At 35.4% G+C, this 22,991-nt stretch overlaps 1 protein-coding gene across 1 annotated transcript; it reads right to left on the bottom strand.

Moving 5' to 3' along the window:
* Positions 1 to 3,773: 3,773 nt before the first annotated feature.
* LOC129918803 (protein pecanex) lies at positions 3,774 to 22,743 on the bottom strand. The gene is made up of 9 exons (XM_055999529.1): positions 21,973 to 22,743; positions 21,716 to 21,888; positions 21,526 to 21,656; positions 12,671 to 16,693; positions 10,068 to 10,228; positions 9,593 to 9,992; positions 9,192 to 9,538; positions 7,395 to 9,137; positions 3,774 to 4,823 (listed from the first exon to the last, which is right to left on the bottom strand). Exons 1-9 carry the CDS (start codon positions 22,123 to 22,125, stop codon positions 4,383 to 4,385), a joined length of 7,572 nt encoding a protein of 2,523 aa, XP_055855504.1. The 5' UTR covers positions 22,126 to 22,743; the 3' UTR covers positions 3,774 to 4,382.
* Positions 22,744 to 22,991: the final 248 nt, after the last annotated feature.

Genomic DNA, 22,991 nt, shown 5'->3' with positions numbered 1-22,991 from the left:
ACTATTGATAAACAAAAAATAAATTGCGGGCACTGGCGAGCGGAGTGCCTTACAAATAAATTTTCACAAATAAATTTTCTTTCACTTTTTAAAATCCTCCTTTTTTCTTGAGTTTGTTTGCCCTTATTTGTTTGGACTCGGCCTCCAAAAATAACGCGACACTTGCCATGGACACTTTTTAATAAAATAACTTCAACTCGTTTGTTATTCTTTGAATTGTTTTTTTTTTCATCTGTTGTTTTTTTTTTGTCATTTGTGATAATTATAGAGATGGCCTTCTCAAAAAAAAATTATCGATATTTTTCGTTTCGATATTTTGTTGAATAGAAATATCGCAATATCGATTCATTTTCTAATAACAAACGGGCGTAATTTACCATACATTGACATTCTTACTTATGAGAAACTATGAATTGAAACTCTCTAAATATTAATATGAAAATTTAAATGTATTTAGGTGTTTTTATATAAAAATATCGGAAGATATACCAACTTATCGATATATCGGTATATATTGTACATCTCTATTAAAATCTTGAAAGTGACGCATGTCAAATTATTGCGATGCGGAGCGTCGTCGTATTTGTCTAGTATTTTTTCCGATGAAAGATACCTCGAATGCAATTTGAACCTCCGACGAAGTATGCGTTGCGGAAAATCTCCGCTCCGACGGAATACCTCGCTAGGGCAGAATATTTAAAAGACGAAAACATGTAGCGATCGATACATTTTTAAAAAGCTAAAGAGTAAAGATTGCTTAAGACTTACTTGTTATTCCTGTTCGTGGTAGTTGTTTGTTATAAAATTATTTTCTTTTTTCATTCAGAGCTGTTTTAAACCTATCATATATAACATTTTTTAAGTGTTCCAACTATTCAAAGCCATTCCAGTTAAACTGAATTTCTAGTTTTTCTTAAAAAAAACTAAAAATGGGAAATGGGGAAAATAGCATTTTTCGTTTTTTTTTTTTAAATTATTGGTTCTCTATATAAATTACCCATATAAAGAGAGTTCTTATAATCTAAAAGTTTACCAGTATATCAGTACTAGAAGTGAAACTAAGCACCCAGCAGTGCATTTTATATTTTTTATATTGACTTTTTGAAAAATTGAATTTTTCAACAATTGCTTGTAAGTAGAAGGTAGTCATTTCCTGATACCAAAATATTTGGTCCAAATGAGCTTACTTGTTAAATTCTGTCAGAAAATTGCAAAGATATGATGAATAAAGTGATGTAGACTTTAAATAGGGTTGCCCATAGAAGTTCCGATTTTAAAAGTTGCAAAGTAATTTTTTTTTCAATTTCAGTATCAACTTATTTTTCATTTCAATTTAACTCGCCCCTTGAAGTATTGTTTAAAAAGTTTGCAATGGAAATAATCAAAAATTTTTGATATAGGGTCATGGTTACCACCCCTTTCGCCTTGAAATATTCCTTGTCAACAAGATTCGATCCTAAAAAATTGCATTTCACTTTACCCTTATTATGAATTTCGTGTGGAAAGTTTTCTAGGTTTGTTCAGAACTATTTTTTCTAGTGAAATGGAAAAGCAGTTGGCAACTCTTTGCATTAACGTTTTAGAGTCGAAGAAACATAAAAGCTGCTAAGCGGAAAACGTTTATTTAATTCAGGTAAAAATTATCACAACAAAAACATTACTGTTAAAAAAGGAGCCAAGTTCTCCTATGTTGAAATTATGCTGGCACAAAAAGTACTGAGATGTAAAAGTGTACCAAGTTCTAAAGCTTGGGTTCAAATTCGTATCAATAAAATTTTGATTGTTCTCTTGACAATTTTTCTTTTAATTACCGATTTTTAAAGTTATTTCAAAAATTGCCAAGTAAACAATCAAAATTTTATTGATACGAATTTGAACCCAAGCTTTAGAACTTGGTACACTTTTACATCTCAGTACTTTTTGTGCCAGCATAATTTCAACATAGGAGAACTTGGCTCTTTTTTTAACAGTAATGTTTTTGTTGTGATTTCACTACTTTTTGCAAGGTATGGCTGTAGAATTGAAAATCTCTATATTTGATGAAAATTCAGTGAAAATGGGCGGTTGCCACGCCCCTGGCTGAAATTCTCAAACTTTAAATTTTTTCCTTTGTATAAACTACCATCTCTACCATTCTACCAAATTTCAAGATTCTACGATAATCAGAAATGCTCTATTATATTTAATGAAAATTCAGCGGAAATGGGCGGTTGCCACGCCCCCTGGCTGAAATTCTCAAATTTTTAAATTTTTTCCTTTGTATAAACTACCATCTCTACCATTCTACCAAATTTCAAGATTCTACGATAATCAGAAGTGCTTTATTATATTTAATGAAAATTCAGCGGAAATGGGCGGATGCCACGCCCCCTGGCTGAAATTCTCAAATTTTAAATTTTTTCCTTTGTACAAACTACCAGCTCTACCATTCTACCAAATTTCAAGATTCTACGATAATCAGAAGTGCTCTATAATATTTGATGATAATTCAGCGGAAATGGGCGGATGCCACGCCCCCTGAATTGAAAATCTCAAATTTTCGATTTTTCCCTTTGTATACACCACAAGCCCTATCACCGTGTAAAATTTCAAGTTTCTACGTTAACGGGAAGTTCTCCATAATTTTGATGATCTGTCAGTGAGTGAGTGAGTGAGTCAGTCAGTCAGTTACGGTTTTTGCGATTTTTGAAGCCCTATATCTCAGAAACTACTCATCGTAAAAGGCTTAAATTTTGTGAGGAGTTTGGTTTTGACAAGCTCAATAAATGTAGCGAGTTTGAAATTTCTAGCATCTTTGGTGTGGAAGTTAGAGGGGGGTCGAAAATGGCCTGAGTTGTTTCCTGTAAATAAGGGTGTAGTGCCAAAGTTGCTAGAGAACTTGGCTGGGCACTACCGTGCCCCTTGATTCTGGTTCGACAACTATCAATATTTAAAAATAAAAATAACGGAACATATATTTTGAATTAATTTTTATTGAATCCATTTACGAGAAATATCATTAAATAAATGTTTTTGCTGAATTTGTAATTGTTCTATTTACATAACACTTGTAGTATTTTTTTTTTCGATAATTATTTTATTATTATATTTGTTTTTTTCCTATATAACTCTATTTCGTTTGTTTATTTAAGTTTATTATTTTTCTATTTTTTGTTGTTTTGTTAATTAATTAAAATAAATACACTAGAATGCAATAATTATTTGTTATTTTTCCTTTTTTTAAATGTATAAGTTTCTCTTCATTTTGTTTTTCTTCTAATTTAGTTCAGCATTTTTTTTTTTATTTTTCTTCTAATTTTCATTTCTTCTTTTTTTATCTCTTGATTTAATTTAGTTCAGCATTTTTTATTTTGTTTTCCTACTTTTTTTCAATGAATAATTATTATTAATTTTATTAACTGTGAAAACTTATATAATTCAATTTGTCAGTTTGTTTATAATAAGTATCATTGTGTTTTGCATTTTGGTATTTTTTTTTTTTTTTGTTTATGTTTTTTATATTTTAAGAAGTAAAATGTTATAATTTTTTTGTTTTAATAAGTAAGAAGAAAATGGGAATAAGCCTTTTTTTTAAAATCGCTTTTAGAAAAGAAACAAAATTGGATAGGAATCTTGTGTATTTGTGTGTGTATGATTGGGGGGAGGGAGTGGGATTCTGAAATGTTGATATAATGATAAACTTATCAAGTAAACAAAAACATAACTATTTACAATTTAAAAAATACAATTTTGTTCTTAAATATAAATTTGTTTTTTTTTTTTTTTGTGAAGTAGAAGTAGAAGAAGAAGAGAAGAATGGTCATGCGTCCTTCTATCTATCTGCAACCTCTATTTATTTATTTTTTTATTTGTCTAGGCTACACTTTTTTGTTTGTTTGTTTTGCTTTAATGTTTTTTTTTTTTGTTTATTTTTTTGTTTTTCTAAAATGACAATGAATCCGTTAAAAAATAGAAAATCAGTCTAATCGTTTAAGGCAACATGAGAGCTTATCCATAATATATATTTATATATTTTATTTAACCATAATAATCAATTGATATTTGCTTAGTTGTGTTTTTTTTTTTTTTGTTTTTTGTTTTATTAACTATTTTTTGTTATTATTCCTTCTACAAAACTATAATATTTATTGAGTACTTGTAAATATATATATTTTATGTATGGGTAATAATTTGTTTTGTTTTTTTTTTTTACAATTTTGTTTGCTTTGCATTTAATATGTACAGGAAGAGAGAGAAAAGAATCTACGATGAAAAAGAGAAAGAGACGAGAGAGAGAAATGCTCTTAAAGTTAAAAATGCCACCAGCGATAAGGAAAACTTAATCGGCCTGGATATACTGAGGGAAACTGCGACGACGGAGGAAAAGTGTAAATAGGTACTTGTCATACTTCGCTCGTTGTTAATTCAGTCATTGATTCGCTCATGGTGGTTTCCTGGTCGATGGTTGCTACTATTGCTTCGGCACTATTGTATGTTGTCATTGTGCCAATTTCTTCGGCGGGCGATCCTAATTCGATGGCATTTGTTATTGTAGATGAGCGGCTAAGACTTTCTCTATTGTCAACTATTTGATTATATTCTTTAATACCACGTTCACCAACCGGCACATAATGTTCGCCGATTTCAATCAGATATAACGTTCGATTGACATGTGATCGAAATCGTTGATCGGCATGATTTGGCGACCAATAGTGCACAACATATCCAACCATTCCTTCTTGTGGCGACCAGTCGTTCCAAGAGAGTCGACCTCCATTTGCACGCATTTTTTCATTTGGCCAAACTACGTCAATGCGTCGACCCATATCAAGGCAGTCATAGATCTAATAAAAGGGAAAAAATAAGTAAATTTAAGAAAAGTTTAAATATCTGTTATCAAAATATGCAACAAATTTTATTAACAAGAAACTTATTAGCTTAAAGTAAGAATGACTGACAGAAAAATGTCGGACGCATTTAGACAAAAAATTGATTTATTGTGATGATAATGATAATATGACATTGTGAGGAAGTTTCTCACCACTATTATAGGTTTGTTCGTTGTTCCCGGCTCCAGAGGAACAACGAAGAGACAACAACTGATTTGATTTTGACAACTCTGAAGCTTGCGCTCTGACAAAATACCTAGTATTATTATTCAGAGTGCGTTCAGAGCGCGCTCCGAGCGAATATCGAACACAGACCAAATAACTCTGGTTGAAAAAATAGCTAGCCGTGGTTTTTTGGTAACTCAGTGCTTAGCTCAGTAAAATTTTGCATGGGTAACAACAACAAATCATTGTTAGAATAAACAAAAGTTTATTATCTGTTGGTTTACAGAGAGCATTTTTGTCTAAACTTATACTTTTTTAACCCTTCAACAATAATAAATAAAAGTAATCGTTTGTTGTTTTTTAGAGCATAAAATGTTTACTCAGTTTACTTAGTAAACACGGCCCTTATTTTACATTTGAATTTCTTTTTATACATAGCTCTTTTTTGTGGTGTACGAAAAGGTTACGAAACTATTTGCTGTCGGGAAGAATTGAAGAGCGAAAATCGCAGCGCAACGCTTGAATTTTAATGCGAGAGAGAATTGAAGAGAACCCATTGATTATGGACAAATTTGTTTGAATTTAAGAAACTTCAATTTTTTTCGAAAGCCTATCCGATTTGTCAGTCTGAGAGTTAATTTTTTCTCATTGAAGGATTCACTTTTCAAAAAAAAAATGTTTACTCTTTCCGAAAGTGAGTCATGAAGGGGATCTTTGCCTGACCAGATCATCTGCCTTTTTGTTATCTTCAAAACCAATTTAGAATAGAATCCAAATAAGAGTGACCGTGAGATTGCCACTCAACATTTGCACGTTTCACTTTGCACTATTAAACTAGTAAGCAGATTTCAAGGCCGAAGCAATTTTAAAATATTTTATACTAAGGCCGTGTGTGAATTGCGTTAAATAGTTAACACCGTGTAAAATTTTTGACACTATTGAGGTGAACAAAAAAATTTCAGCTGTATGGCTTATTGTTTAATATTTTTCTCTGCCTCTTTTCTGACATTAAAATCATTTTTAATAAAAAAACAAAACAAACCCATCTGCAAAAGAAATTTAACTCAAATTTAACCAGGTCCCAGAGCCCAATAAATTTTTAACAGCTGCAAATTTTTTATTCACCTCAATAGTGTCAAAAATTTTACACGGTGTTAAGGATATTAACTTATCGTTCAATGTTTCAACTGAACGAAACGGAGAGGAACAGTGCTCGCATTCGATTGAAACAATCTTATCAGAACAGATTTGCATCCGGTTTTCATTATAGGTAACTAGGCTTTTGAAGGTTTACAAAGAAACTTGACGAAGGATTTTTACATTAGCTGCCGACTGCTAATTCTCCAGTTATAGTTCTGCCTTGATTTGCGAGCGAGACTATGATGACGTCATAGTAGAACTGTCAAAAACTTAACGAGCATACCTTGTTTTTATTTTATCATGGGTTTTGCATTGCAATAACCGGTTTCCTTTAGCATTAAGGAACCGAAACGGTCAACGTTCAGGTGCTGAATTTGGTCATAAAAAAGCTTAGTCGGAAGCGTTTTTTTTTTTTTCTTCGTTCTTCAGTTGGCTTTCCCGATAGACAAGTAATAAAGCTTACCATTCAGTTTTTGTCTCTCTCAAAGGCATCATTTAAATCATGATACAGGAAGCGATGTATACTTATGTTTACCTTGCTAGATAAAATTGATGTTGCTGTTGTTGAATATAGAAAGAACACTTTTCCAAGCTAGAAAACAGCAAAGACAACCAACTAACAGCTATAAGGCTGATTCTCCATTGAAAATAACGGTTAAAATACGCTCAAAGTGACCTTCAAGATTTTAGAATACAGTTCCCTGTTGCTGATGTCCTACCAGCCAGATTGAAGTAGCTGAAGACGATTTGGCCAAATGACTGAATAAACTCGATAGCATGCTCAATCTACAAAAATCGAGACGGTCTCAGAAGCATACGAATTCACAACATGGCATTTTTGTGTGTTCGCCTATCAGTTTTTACCAAGAATCTGATCTGCTTGCTGGTATTAAAATGCAGGAGTAGTTAATAAACAAAATAAAGTATTATTCTGTCGCCGAGAAGGAAAGTCGAAAACCATTGACGTAGCAATAGAAATAGTCAGAAATATTCAACTTTATTCAGTATGAATACTCATAGGAAATGTTTTCTGGGAGAAAGGCTCATAATCGGGAAATTCCCACATTATGGTCTTTTTTTCCCTTAAAACTAATTAACTTGTTGCTAATTAATGATAACCCAAAAATGGTACAATATTCTCAGCAGTTTTTTTTATTTGCAGTCTTTTTCCGGAAAACCTAAAGAAAAAAAAATGTAATACAAATACTTAATATAACTTACCTCCATACCATCAACTATAATGACTTTTTTATTCAGCTCTATGGGCGAGCAAATACTATCTTCTGACTTAATCTCAGTACGGGTTAAGTTAATTGGACCTTTTGATTTTCTCGGATAGTCTCCGGGTGTGGTTATGATATTTCCTATGCCAAGATTACCCGATGAAGTTGACATCTTTGTATATTGACTGCTCTCTGAGAAATCTGTGCGACGTAATTCGGAAGTAGTACTACTACCACCCATTGATTCGTTAAGCTCTCTGGATGAGTCAGCACCATTTGTACTTATTCCACTAGTTATAGGTAGGGTGGCTCTTCTTTCACGATCTCCTCGTGGTATATATGGAGGACCTTTACGTACTCGAGGCTCTCGAATTATGGGTCCATTTTCTTGACTCTCTCGCTCGCGATTAAGCAACCCAGCTAAAAGAGTTGAACTCGTTGGCTTGTGCATCCCCACCAAACCACTTCTTGTTGCTGGAGCAGCTAAACTCTGACTACCGTACGTTATGCTACTGGGATTATTGGCAGTCGCTGGCGAGAAGTATACCGAAGGAATATCTGGAATGGTGTCACCTGTTGATTCTACAGTAGCACTGCCACTGCTGCAACCTTCGCGACATCTTTCGCGCACACGATGCCACCAAGCGATTGCATTTGTTTTGATTGATTCCAGTGTAATTGGTCCACCAATGACACTACTCAGCTGATCGTTGGTATCCGCATATGACGTAGTCAAAGGGGACACGTATATTGGGTAGCCAATTGGCTGATCACAAGACGAGTTAATGATATTCCGCAAAGCCTGTTTAGCATTTTGTATGCTTCCACGTTCAGGATTGCGATTCCGCAAATAGATCAACTCCTGCTGTTGGCCGGCCCATAGGCCACGAACGCACTCTCTATTGAGTTTGATCACGCGAAAACTAAGAAATCGCTTCGTTAGCCGAATGATTCGATACTCATCGGAGCCGTCTTCCATCACATGTCGCAGAGCGAGAAGATTTGGAGCTCCTCTCAGCACTGCACTGCGCCAAACCGGATCGGCTTCATGGGATATTACCAAATCTTTCGAATACGATGTGATCGCCTCATGTAAAGCAGCAGGATCCAGATATTCATCGGGATTAGAAATGTGATCCTGCTGCAATTTGAGTGCCATTTTCACAGCTGGAGCTACAACAGCATGTAGGAGGTCCATGTCCGCAAAGACCCATTCATCGCGTGGCGATGTTATTCGAAAGTCGCCTTTGAAGAGTGCATGCAGGCCATGTAAGAAGAACTCAACTCCGGTTAGGGAGCTATGACTGGCTGTTGCTAGCGAACGCCGTGCGAGTAGTCCTAATGCAAGACACAGGGACACAATCGAAGAGTCTCTTGCTATCGTAGGAGATCTATTTGGCAGTGATTTTAAATGATCAGTAGGGATGGCTCTACGGAGTTTTGGCTCTGGTTGGATGGTTTCTTTGTTTACTGATGGTGTGGGTTGTTCTTTCGGTTGTACAATCAAGTCTCTCTTTTTGTCGCAACAAAATTGAATCCAACTGAGATACACAGAGCAAAAACTTGATCGGGTTATTCCCAACGCTCGAAGATCAAAATCTTCGTCCAAGTTGTAGTTGAAAATTGGATCCAAATCAACAAACTGTCGGTTAAGGGTGTCGGCGAGAGAGTCTTGGATGGGTCCTGTTGCTGAAAGCCATCGCTCAACCTTTGGATTCTTAACTACGTAGTAAATAATGCTCTGAAATTCGGAAGCTTATAACTTGTCATAACATAAGAATTTATTTCGTTTTACCTTTATGTAGTATGTTATGAGAACTTTTCGGTATTCGAAAACCTGAAGAGTAGCACTTGCCAAGTTGTCCGAAATTGAATAGCCTTCGAGGACGTATTGAGCTGCCACCACCTGCCATGCTAACCATCGTGTAGAGAACATTGCATTTGCACTCAGCATTCGGGGCAAATGGCCAGGATCGCAGCAGCAACAACCATCGTTGTCTTCAACACCCTCGGTGATGGCTTCAACTTCTCGCTGTTGGCAATAAGTGCCTCGAAACTCCAGGCCTCGCATTTGAAAAGTGCACAGTCCGTTGCCCAGTTCGATAATGTGAACCAAGCAATTTAGATAATCTGAAGCTAGAACTGAATTTCGAGTTAAAAAATTGAAACAGAAATAATAACATCCCTTTAACTTACCAAAACAATCTCCTTGGTTAACATTACCCCATCTTCCCATCAACAAATCCCCACATAGTGAGTGTTGGAGGGACCTTGTTAAATGTTCATAAAATATGCTATTCAGATTGTTGTCATCAGCTCCGAGATCACGTTCCAGTTGTGAACTTAGTCGAGTATTTGAATGGTCTATGCGGCGAGTGTTATAGTCACGTTCCCAGAACTTGATTGGCCGCACGTAAGAGGTAAGAAAGATTGCACTTCCCAAAAACGGATTCAGCGGAGTCGATAGGACAGCACTGATTCCGGCTTGTAGGAATAGCATCGCCGAATGAGGAACACTAAAGGGCTGTGCGAAAGCATGAAATGCAGAACCCCATGTTATTTGCCATGGGGCAATATAGGTTACAATAAATTGAAGCTAAAAAATATGAAAATTTATGGTAAAATGTAGGAATTTATTCGAGAGATTTATATGAAATGGCTATTTTCTTACCTTTAACAAAAAATCACAGCATTTTCGAAAGGCCAATGATACAAAGAAATAATCAATGAGAAATGTTTCGCTGGCAAATACAAAATCAACTTTAAAGAAAAGCACCGTGAATATTATAATCAGGTACTGATTTGTTGCATCCGAATATGCATTCCGAACAACTGAAAATACATTAAAAAAAAAATAATTCAATCATTAACCACTGCAAAAAAAAGGTCAAAAAAGGTTTTGAGTATTAAGGACTCCTGCGTTTGCAGATCTAAAACTAAAATCTAGAGTTTGCCAGTTCGAGTACTTAAGCCGAGTTCCCTCAGGATCCGATACTCATATAATAAATCCTTAAATCTAAGGTTCCAAGTGTTCATTCGTAGTCTCAGCTAACCAAAAAAAATCAAACCGTGGTTTAGTAGTAGCTTAGAAGAAAGGCTTTGAGAAGGTTGATATGATTAAAAAGCTTTTGGTAATTTTTGTACAAACGAAGCACATGCTTTTGGAAGCTTTTCAGAAAAACTATTGAAATTATTTAAAAAGGTACTTGCTATCAAAAAACTAGTTTTGAAAAAGTATAATTTTCTCAAAGAAATATGCACTTTGCATTTGCACTTTTTTAAGAAAGTTCGATGTTTTGGCTGGAAAACGTTTTAAACAAAAAAAAAAATTAATGGTATTTTTTTTTTAATTTTGTATAGGAAAGCTTCTAAATAATCAATAGAAACATGTTAAATAAATCACTTGGCATCATTAGGTAATTTTTAGTCAAAATTTTAGTTAGTGAATTTTGGCTGTCCACCGACGATATGAGCTTTTGCTTAGTGCATTCTCTGATGAACAAAAAATTTAAAATCTTTATAAAAGTTAATATTTAGTTAAAAACTACAGTATTTCGTCGGTTCAAAGGACAAACTCACTAACTGCTGTTCCTATCCTATGTAGTTAGTGAGTTTTTCCTTTGGACCGACGATTTGTTGAGGTCTTCTGAAGCTTTAAGCTTGAGCTACAAAATAAAATGATGTTAATACTGAGTTAAAACGATTGTAATGATTCTGCTATCTACAGAATATGTTAACATGTTCTTAGTTAGAAGATAAGCTTTTTCAATTTTAATACTAATTTGTATTATTATTATTTTTTTTTTTACTCATGTGACATTTATACAAATTCTAACTTTGGTTTACGTTGACTTTACAGAGTCAGTGAGTGATTGGCCTGTTAATACTAGTCTTTAAAACATCATTTAAGATTTAGCATACGAGTACATTGCGCATTACTTGAACAGAGACACAAATTTTGCTTAAGACAGGAGCGTTTGTCGTTTCGATCATTAGCAAGCAGATTTTGGTTTTGGTTTAAAAAAGCGGAACTTATAAAAACAATATCAAACCTAAATATTAAAATTTGAATTTATTGTCAAACACTCAGAGCTAATAGTCCTCACAGCTATGCTCTTTACACTATGTATTAGCTAGTTACTTTTAAGTGCTTGTTAATAAATAATAAATAAAAAAATAAAAACAATATTGTAAAAACAAAAAACAATATATATATATACTACTAATATTTTTTTGCATTCCTTAATACAAAAAATTTGCATCACTTGAATTGTAACACACTCTAAACAAAGAGTGGTCGAAATTTAAGTAAAAACGAAGAAAACGATGGAAAACATTTATTTTAGTACATATAGAAAAATTAATTTTTGGCATTATTTGTACATTTAAACCAAAAAGTGGTGAGACTTGAAACTAGCCACAATGCAAAAGCCAAATAAAAAGAAGCTTACATTGGAAATGTACTTCATCTTCACAAAATCGCTACATTTTGTGCCTTACAATTTTTGTCTACGATCAACATAAACCATAAAGATACAGTCAAACCCGTTTATACCTGTTACACACAGTTCTATAATTTCGTGCTTCAGATTATTGAAACTAATCAAAAAATATTTATTGAATAAAATAAAAGAATTGAAGAACATATTTCTCTGTTTGAAAAAGTAAGCCGTAAATGTTAAATAATTTGCTTCTCAGTTATAAACGATGGTTATAGACCGCTTCTTAAGCTACACGCTCTAGTTTAAACAGACTTCATACCAAGTATAAAAGCTGTTCCTGTTTATGATGCTGGACGAAGCAATACATTATAGCACAAAATCAGTTCAGCAGATAAGCCGTGAAAATTAGTGAAAACTCAAAGAGTGCTTTTAGTTATCGTTCTGGCTTTTGTCAGAATGGCTGTGCGCATCAAAAACACATTTTTTCGTTTTAGTTTGGCCTTACGACTTACTCGTTTTACATAATCACGTGACTATAGTTTGCTTTAGTATCGTTTACTTGCTGCTCGTTTCGTTTTACGTAATAGTGGCCAGCTTTGAGCTGTAATGGGTGAACCTTTAGCTTGCAAAAATAAATTAAAAATATGAAAGGGTAATCGAAAAATGAAGTTTCTAACTGCTTTAAAAACTATTTAAAAAGTTTATCATTAAACAGAATCAAAATACACAACATATAAAATATTGGCACCAATGTTTTTAAATAAAGTTAAAAAAGATTAAAAATTGCATTTAACATATAAGCCAAAGGATGATAGTTTTTATATCTACTTACATTTCAAGGAGCATACGGCAATTATCAGTGTCCCCCATTCCACTCCGAACTTTTCTGCTACAGCCTTTGAATCTGCCGTTAGAGCTGATATCGCTATCAATGGGAATAGCACATTACGCTCCACCATGCACAGATATATATACAGTTTTTCAAACCACATAACTTTGGCAGCATCGGACACCTCAAATTGAGCGAATTCATTTTGGCGCAGAATCGGACGGGCAAAACACAACCACGGCATGTGTTTGCGCATCTGTGGAATCACATAGTGAAGCAGTAGACCAAACACTCCAGCAAACGAGTACAGAACGACATTGAGATCTGGTTGAAGCACAGTGAAAACTGTACTGCAATGTAGTCCAAACATTATCGTCGCCAACAGAGTGGTCACAACCAAATCATTCTTGAGGCGGGTATTAACGGTATATTGAAGTTTCTTTGGCAGGGGATCGGGAGATTCCGAATCGGAACCAGTCAAAGTTGAGACATCGGGTTGGGTTGTAGTGCCCGTGGATGTTTTGTCTTCTTCCAACGAGGCGGGTGGTCTCTCTACATCGTTTGTGGTGGTGTTCTTTTCACATGGTTCTTCCGATGACGACTTCTTTGGGAGTGATGACATTTCAATTTGTTCCCCACTCGTCGCAGTACTTGGCTTTTCAATTTTACTATTTCCGCTAAGTTCATCATCATCGTCACGGTATGTACTGGCGATATTGGTTTTGATGAGAGCCCACAAATGACTGAAATCACTCGCCGATCGAGAGAGATGATAACCAAGAGGAATGAGCATTCCGCAAAATATCGAAAACAAAATAAATTGAGTCCCTTTTCCTTCTACCAATGCAGCATACAATGGTCCATAGAGAAGCATAACACCCAACATAGATCTTATCACGCATAAAAATGCTCCCAATAAGCTACTATCTGCATTTCCACCAAATATATGCATGTCAACTTGTTCCAGAAAATACATTGAGAAGGTGTTGATCTGGGGGAGAAGACCCAGACTGAAAATAATTGGAAAACTTAGCAAAACGATGCATAAAATATCCAGCAACATTCCCAACACAACCTCCGGTACAAAAACAATCCCGAAGAATTTAAATTTCTGATGAATGAGAGCAGCGGTGTTCGTTTCCGCATCGCACTGAAGCGTATGATGAAGCAGCAGCAACAAAGCTGAACACACGGTAAAATAAATCGCTCTAGAATAGGCGACAGTCTTGTTAAATCCGTGAATTGGTGAGGCAGCATCTGGCTGAACACTCTTCATAAGAGAATACTGACTGCCTGCTATCACGGCGCAAAACAGAAATGCACACAAGTCTCGATAATACTCCAGCTGCAGAATGATGGCACCGAAAAATGATACCCCAGTTGATAACACAATCGCCAGCAGTACATGACACCAATGCAGGTCGCGATCGAATAGAGCCAGAAGTTGCAGGCGATCCATTTCGATCTTAACCTCATGATGAGCTCCGAGCAGGTTTAGTTGGTATTTGTAGAAGCGTTTCGGCTGAGCAGCTTTCTCAGCGGCGACTGCAGTGGCAAGACTACATGCCGGTCGCCAATAATCACAGTAATGCGGTTCTACATTTAGCATTGCTGCAGTGCCACACCTCGCACGGTTCTGATCTACAGCGGCAGCGGAAGAATCTTCAAAGTCACTTATTAGACCCTGAATGGAGAGTGCTGCCGCCGCCGTTCGATTCGGTGGAAGCAATGTAACTGGGGGGAATTCTTCTTCGAGAATTGATGAGTTGCCACCGGGATCTGAGATTTGTTTGGAAGATCGTCGCAGTTTTTCCCGCATGTACATCACTCGATCAGAAAGAGGCAACATGTACTCTCCATCGAAAGCGTAACCTCCAGCAATGCCGATTCCCGCTTGGGAATCGTTTGTTGAGTATGGGTAATGGTGGTGGTGTTGATGATGGTGGGAAGTAACAGAGGAAGCTGTGTTACCCGCCTGCCCTCCTCCGTTCCCACTATACAACACCCAGTGGTCTTTGTACAAGGTTTTATAAATGTCATTGGAAAAACTCTCTTCGCTTAAACTCCTGGACGACGTAGATGATGACGTCCGACTGGCAGTTTTTCGCTTGTGCACTTGCTGATCGTTGGCATCCTCTCCGTCGGCAGTTCCATCATCGCCGCCGCCGGTTTCATTAATTTCCCTGTATTTGACGACCTTTGGAATAGCACCGAGATTCTTTGAAGTTGTATTATCCGCTCCGGTTGTCGTCGTTGAAGTCGAAGTCGTAGCTTTGTCGTCTTGCGATTCTATTTGGTCAACCTGAATTGGAATTTGCTCCATTGGAGCAGGATTTTTTACATCGATCGCGAGCAGCATGTCCTTGGAACTGGCGCTCACCTGCTCGCAATCACTGGATGGACAACCAGAGTCACCGCCTTCGCCGTTATTTTGGCGGTTTATGTCGATGATGTGCTGTCGAATACTGACAAGAGGTTTTGGTTGTTTCTGGTTATTGGTCATAGATTTGGTAAGTAGGGGTGAACGTGAGCCATTGTTATCGGTCTCAGAGTCTGTAGAATGGGCCCTTGGGCGTTCCACTTCAGATTCAGATTCTGTTGTCGAACAACGTTGCCTTTGTGTTGGTGGATTCGACATCGCTCCAGCTCCATCCTCCTCTTCATCTCTATTCGCTTGAGTCCCTTTCCCACCATCTTCGTCATCGTCTTCTTCTTCTCCGTCTCCTTCATCGTCATCATCTCGATTATTGCCTTCTTCCTCATCTACAGTTACTTTCTCTAAACTATCCAAGTCTAAAGAGGTCTTCTCATCGGCCTGTTCCACAATGGGATAGACCGGTTCCATAATTGCCATATTGGAATTGGTAAAGCTTCCGAATTTCGGACAGAGATTGAGATGTGGATTCCTTACAAGGCACTTACTCGGCGGAGGCAACAAAGCTGACAACGGATTTTTTATCTGTTGTCCCGATATCGCCTCCACACTGTTCGGATGTGGTGTCAAATTCGACACCGAGGGATGCGGGCAAGAAATTTCTAGAGCGGCGCTTTTGATCCTCCGCACCGTGGACGCACCCGATGTGGATGGAGCCTGTTGTGACACCTTGTACAGGGACGTGGCATTGGAATGTCTTCGTTTTTTCATACTGCTTTGTTTTGGATTAATGGACACTGCCGCCGACACCGGCAGCTGTAGGGCCGACATTGTGCTATTCGAGTCCTTTCTCATCGGAGTCGGTTGATGATGGTGCGGATGCTGAAGCATTAGGTATCCCACTTTGTTGCGATTAGCGGTGCCTTCAATTTTCTCAATGCCCAGATCGGATTTTGTGTAGCAATTATCCTCCAGGTACATGTCCGACGACGAACCCAGTATCCAAGATGATTGCGGTTGTTCATGATGAATGGGAAGGAACAAATGCCGGCTGTTGTGCTTTTGCCGTTCGTCGTGTGTCTCTGAGCTGCGATGTCTTTGAAGTCTCGTTGATTTGCTAAGTTGTGTGGTATTGTGATGATGACTACAGGAATTATTGTTTGGTTTAGTGGAATCGCGGGGTATTCTCTCGATGCGGGATAATATACTAGATTCAGCAGCAGCATCTAAGCTGTTTTGTCGCTCCAAACGGAGTCTTTGTCGTCTTCTTCGACTACTTCCACCAGCTGTTGCGACACCACCACCACAGCCGTCTTCTGGTGCTAACTTCTGGTCGTCGTTCTTGTTGCGATGATGACTTAATGAGGAACATGAATCTTGTGCTTTCGGTTGATCGTCGTGCTCTGGATACACTGCGAGGTATTTAGTGTTTAGCTCAGATTTGCTCTTGGCAACTGCTCCCCCACCACCGCGTGAAGAGCACGGATGCGGTTGAATGGTGATCGAATGTGATGTCGATATTGCGGGATCTTTGTAATAGGTTGTGGCTATGTTGTGGCTGTTTGATGTTGCTGGCAATATAGAGGACGCATAAAATGATATACTCTCAATGGATTCAGAACTGTTTTTTCGATGAACATCAACTTTTAAGTCTGAAAAAGGAAGAATGAGACTTTAAAGAAAGGAAGTTAACGGCCAATTTCTTCACAAAAGTATTAACCCAGCTTTCTAGCTAGGCCTGGTTCTATCAATGGTACTCTCTTATTTAAAAATTAGAACCCGAGCATTTCTTCACATATGTACATATGTATATAGGTCCTGATCTAAGTTTACAAAACGGTCCTAAGAATTAATACGTATAAAACTGGTCTGTTATTTTGACAATATTTTAATGTTTGAAATAATGGGCCCTATCGTGAATCTCCAGGGTAATTTTGTTTCCCCCGGAGTTTTTTGTGCGATCGTAAATCTCCCTCGGAATTTTTTTTCACGGAACAAAAAATCGTATGACATGACGTCTAAATCCCCCTGGCAAATTGATTGCCGATACCAATAAATTCCGGGGTAAACTTAAACATGGGAAACATTCCCAGGGAAATTTTTACTGACAATAGCCTTCAATTTATTTTGATATTTAAGGCAATTTTACAAAATAAATACAGAATAAAAAGTAGAAAATAATAAAAAAAAAAGAAAAAAAAATATGGTGAAACTTAACAAGAAGTCAACAAGCAAAAGAAATTCGATTTGTTTATCAAGAAATTCCACAATCAAGAAAGAATTCATGAGAGCTGTATTGAATGATCTGGTTAATGTAGACAATGCAGAAATACAGGTCATCAAAAAGACGAAGGTGTCATTCAAGTACTCGAGGTATAAACGGATCGCTGACCTTAATCCAGCAGAACCATATTCAGTTAACGACAGTTTCAGACAGACGTTTGTACTTATATATCGCTCATTTTCATGAATGCTGTCATAACTCAAAAAGTTTTGAGTTATTAATGCAGAAGTTATAAGAATAAAGTTATCTTTAATCCTACAGAAAGTCATTTTTTAACATTAAAAACTGACAGAGAAAGAGCACTAATTTTGTTTTAGAAACTAACTTTTTACATACAAAAATAGATCGATACTAAATTTAGAACTCGTGTTCTGAAAAACTAGTTTTTTTGTGTTAAGGAAGTGTTCAAGTAAATTAGCCATATACACATAAAATATATTAGATTAGATTTTTTTTTTGTTCAAGGCATTGTTGAAAATATTGTTGGAAATGACGAAAAAAAAAATACTGTAAAAGTTTCAGCCCTTAATGTTAACATTTAGTACCGCCGCATCGCAAATTTCTATTTCCCATACGATTTGTATGGGAAAGATTGTGTATTTATGTTTAGAATTTTTTATCTTTTTAATGGTTCATCAAAAAGGCTAGATTTAATCATTTTCTTGTATAAAATTGAACGCTCTACAAAATTGCATTTATAAAATTAAAAAAAAACGGACGCGAAAAATTGATTGAAATAATTTTTAGTTGAAAAAATGAATAATTCGAATTTATTGAAGAAATCTAATATGATAGTATTAGGGGTTTGAGAGTTATATAAGAGAATCTGTGAAACCAAAACACAACATAGAATACAAATATTCGAAAATTTTGCCAAATTTTTTGAAAAACCTAATAATTTCGTCAAAAAATCGGAAAAAAATGAGAAAAAACTACTTTTAATATATTATATTTTAAAGTTGAATAACTTCGAAACGCGGGGGTAGATCAATTGAGATTCTAATTAAAAATGAGTCCTAACTCATTCTTGGTCCCAATTTGACAGTACTAGCGCTTAGTACTTATGTGAAGAAATCACTTGGTACCGATTTGAGTACTAAAGATTTTGAGAAGCTAGCTAGGACCAAGTCTTAAAAGAACAAACCGCAATACACGCCTTGCTAGGAATGCTCATATATTCTACCTTGAACCCAACTCCGGCCGCACAGTTAAGTATAGAGTAGAGCTGTGTCAATCGCGATTGATTAGTTCTTTTTGAATCGATTAATTGCAGTCACCAGATTACTAGAGATGTAATCATTTTTTAATCCTTTTTAAACTTCAAAGGCAAGAAAAAGATCAGAGTCAACGAAAGGTTTTGGAAATAAGAACATCAACAAAAATAAAACAGAAAAAATTAACGATTTCAATATATGGCTCAGTTTTTAGTTAATTTATATTCAAGTCTCTAAATCAAATTAAAACCATGCAAAACTTAATAAGACTCATGTCTTACTTTAAAATAAATAAATGAACTGAAAAAAAAATGGAATTTATTTGAAACCAAAAAGAAAAGAAAAATGAACGATTGAAAAGAACGAATCATTGAACTGAGATTTTATTTAATTTAAATTCAAATCTCTAAATTAATTTAAAGGCATGCAAAACTTTATAAGACTCATGCCCTACTTTAAAATAAATAAATAAAATAAAAAAGTTAATTTATTTGAAACCAAAAAGAAAAGAATCCAAAATGATTGAAAAAATGGACGATTGAAAAGAACAAATAATTGAACTGAACGACATAATGAACGATTGAATCTTTTAAAATGAACCATTGACACAGCTCTAGTATAGAGACTCATATTTTAGCCGTTCAACTGGTACAGTAGACGTCCAGTATAACGAATACCCGATATAGTGAATTTTCGATATAACGAACGCTCTTAAAATTTACATTGACATCTCTAAATAGCGTACGATGGTCACAATTTGCTATTCTATATAACGAACCATAGATAAATTCACAATAAATGTGTCCTTGTTTCCATTGTTCTATTGTTTAAGTTCCAAAAATGGCTTTTGTCTCTTTTTAGTTTCGTACTAAAATCACAATTAAGAAGAACAAACTAATTGCAACAAAGTTGAACTCGATCACGAATTGAAGATAAGCAGGTTGTTAGTAGGACTATTATTGGAAATCCAATAAATTAAGTAGTAGAAGTAGGGCTGTAAAAGTAACGACAAAATGAGTACCCGCATGTATACGTTACTTTTGATACTACTATCAATAATATCGTTACTCGTTACTTTCGTATGTTTCGCATATTTCGTATGTGTCGTGTGTTTCGAATGTTTCGTTACTTTCGTTACTTTCGCATGCTCCGTGTGTTTCGTACATTTCGTATATTTCATGTATTTGATACGTTTCGCATCAATAATATCGTTACTCGTTACTATCGTATGTTTCGCATATTTCGTATGTTTCGTGTGTTTCGCATGTTTCGTTACTTTCGTTACTTTCGCATGCTCCGTGTGTTTCGTACATTTCGTATATTTCATGTATTTGATACGTTTCGTATGTTTGGTATTTTAAGTATGTTTCGTTCATTGGTATAAGGGTGTAAAAATTTTTTTTCGGAAAAAAACCAATAACAATTTCTATAATCTAAGCTACATTTTAAGGTCATAAACATTAAAATTAGTTGCAGCATTCTCATGTAATAAGAGTTTAAAGGTAGCTATATTGAATTTTTTTCGTTTTTTTTTTATCAAACGTGGAAACTTTTTTGATTTTTTTCCAAATTTTTAGACAAAACTTTGGTAATTTTTTGTTTATATTCTTTCAGTAATCTTATCACAATTCTTTAGAGACCTTTATTTCAAAAGTGCAACACGCAGATCTCGAAATATTAACACTTTAATACAACCATGTCGAACAATTTTTTATTTATTTTTTCTATTGAGAGTGATTTTCAAACCTAGTTTTCTCTGCTTCTTTTTGTGTTGAATATTTTGCACAGAAAATTAACTAATTTTTTGAAAAAACCAAAAAATGTTTGTACATTCTTAAGCTAAATATCAATACCATTAACACCAAGGCCATAAACAGATTGGTTGCGTAGTGGATATACATATTTCTGCCAAATAGAGAAAATACAAAAACGTCTATTTTGATATTTCTGTATAAATTATCGATAACACAATGATTATTGAACCTTGGCACTACTGTTTTAATCGAGACAAAAGTAAATTCCAGATAATTATCTGCAGTTAGCATTCTGACTATGGTTACGATACCGACACGAGATGCGAAATGCCACAAATTGAGTGTATCACTTCATTTCGTATCTCTTACATCGGATTTAGTATTGAAACTGGAATCGCGTCGTTACTCGTATGTTTCGTATCTCGTACTTTTCGTATGTTTCGTTACTTCAGTACCAGTAACGAAACATACGAGTAACGATACTGTTTAGAAAGTAACGTTTCGTTACTCGTTACTGAAGTGAATACCCGCATTTTAGTAACGAATACATACGATTTGCTACAGCTCTAAGTAGAAGTCGCCAGTTCCTTATCTAATATTTTGCGATGGGCACTAAAAGCAACATTAACTTATTTAATTTCAAGAAAAAAGCTAAACAATTTAAATCTTAATATGAAAAAGTGAGATAATGTCGTTACGTGATTAATTTTCTTCAAATATTTTTTTTAATTTGAGTACAATAATGGCAGGACTATTAAATTAAGTATTAACAGTATCTACAAAAATAAACTATTCATAAAGAAATTAAATTTCGAATTTTAAAATGAGAAGCCAAAGCCGATCTATATAGCGAACGCTCTCGTTATATTGAATGACCTCGAACATTATATCATTCGTTATACTGGACGTCCACTGTAGGTGGAATGCTTTAAATGGCTCTGCCTTTCCTCCGCATTACAATCTATAGAAGTTTAAAATCAATGTACATCGGTGTCTCCTACTTAACCCTCTCCTCTTTTCCTAAATGCTCGCAATGTAACTTTATAACATTTTAAGGGTATTCCTAACCCCTTAGCTAGTACTCGGTCCTAAATTGACAGATTTAGGACCTGATATGTAGTTGGTTGAAGAAATGCGTCCATACTGATTTGAGTACTAACTTTAGGACTAAAACCGGTTTCAGCTCTAGAACTATGTGAAGAAATCAACCGTAAGAACTTTAACAATCTTACCAATGGTACTATTGATGTTTTCCATCGATAAAATACTGTTTTCATCGCTGGCTGCGATTGCTTGGTCAACTGACGTCCTCGATGGGAGATCATTTCCCAAAACTTGCATTTCAATTCCGCATTCTTCCTCTCTACACAAACAAAAAGATATTAAAAGAGATCAAAGAATAAAAAATAGTTTGTATTTTACCTCTCAATATCCTTGGAGCCTTTAAAAAATGGATTTTTCAAATTGGATTCGGACATAGCTTGCGCTTTGTCGTACAGCCGGTGCAAGGCCATGTTGATTATTTTCACCGCAGTGATGACAAGGGTCGTTGATAAGCAATACGTTCCCCATGTTATTAGGGTTTTTGGAAAATACTAGGAAAATATAACAAAAAAAAAAGCAACATGTTAGAAAAGATCTTCGAGTTGTGTCAAGAATAACAAAGAACTAATTCCTACCAAATAAGCTACAAAAGGAGAGCAGAGCAAAAACAGCCACAAATACAAATGCACAGTATTGCAAAAGACATCCTGATGCGGATCGTAGAACCAGCCTCCGGTTAGAGAGGCCCACACGCCTTGGCGAAGTATCTCCAAGGTTTGTGACCCCATTGCAAACACTTCATTTCCCCCCGCACTTCAGCGGGCAGCACACGGGTCTCGGAAAAATCTTTATGGTTTATTTTTTTTTTCTTCTTTTTGTGATTTTTTTCTATTTGTTGTTTTTTTTTTACAACATACAAGTTTACATCATCTTTGGTTTTAATCGAGAGAGACACAAATTTAATAAAAGAAGAAAATATTATATTTTAAATAGTTCTATTCATATTTCTTTCTTTTTTGTTTTTGTGATTCACTTTTTTTCCTTGGAAATTTCTCTCCTGGTTTTGTTGGTTGATTGGCTGGCTGCTGCGGGTACTGGTGTTTTTTTTTTTTATTTTACTTTTTTTTCTTTTTTTCAAGTTTTGCAATGAGGTCTCTGTGTGACGGAGAGCGCGAGGTCAATTGGGATGCAATTTGTATCTAATTGGAGTGGGATAGTGTCGATGGACGCACTTTGAGTTTTATGTTAATGGATATTTGAATGGAATTGTTGGTTTTTATTGTGATTTTATTGAATTTTTCTTTATGCAAAAAGGGATTCAATGTCGTCGTTGAGTTCTTTGGACTGATTTTTTTTTTTTTGCTTTTTCTTGTGTGTGGCTCACAGTGACAAGTTTTGACAGGCATTTACAGTTTTTTTTTTTTGAAGTGAGAGCGCCTCCTCTGTGGTGAAGGCGGATGACAGAGTGGAAGGGAAATGTCAAAAAATAACAAATGTCAACAAAACAAAAATATACTGGAGTGTGTTCCGGGTTGTTGAAAAAGGTTTCTCCAATTGGAAGCACACTGTACTACCGACTAAATTTTATCTAGACAATTTTTATCTCTACACGCGTACCTACGCTAAAAAAATAATAATTAAAAATAACGGATGA

This window comes from Episyrphus balteatus, chromosome 4 (assembly GCF_945859705.1).
Source record: "Episyrphus balteatus chromosome 4, idEpiBalt1.1, whole genome shotgun sequence".
Taxonomy (NCBI): Eukaryota; Metazoa; Arthropoda; class Insecta; order Diptera; family Syrphidae; genus Episyrphus; species Episyrphus balteatus.
Note: the sequence above shows the minus strand (reverse complement) of the source record. Positions and strands in the feature narration are given on the sequence as shown.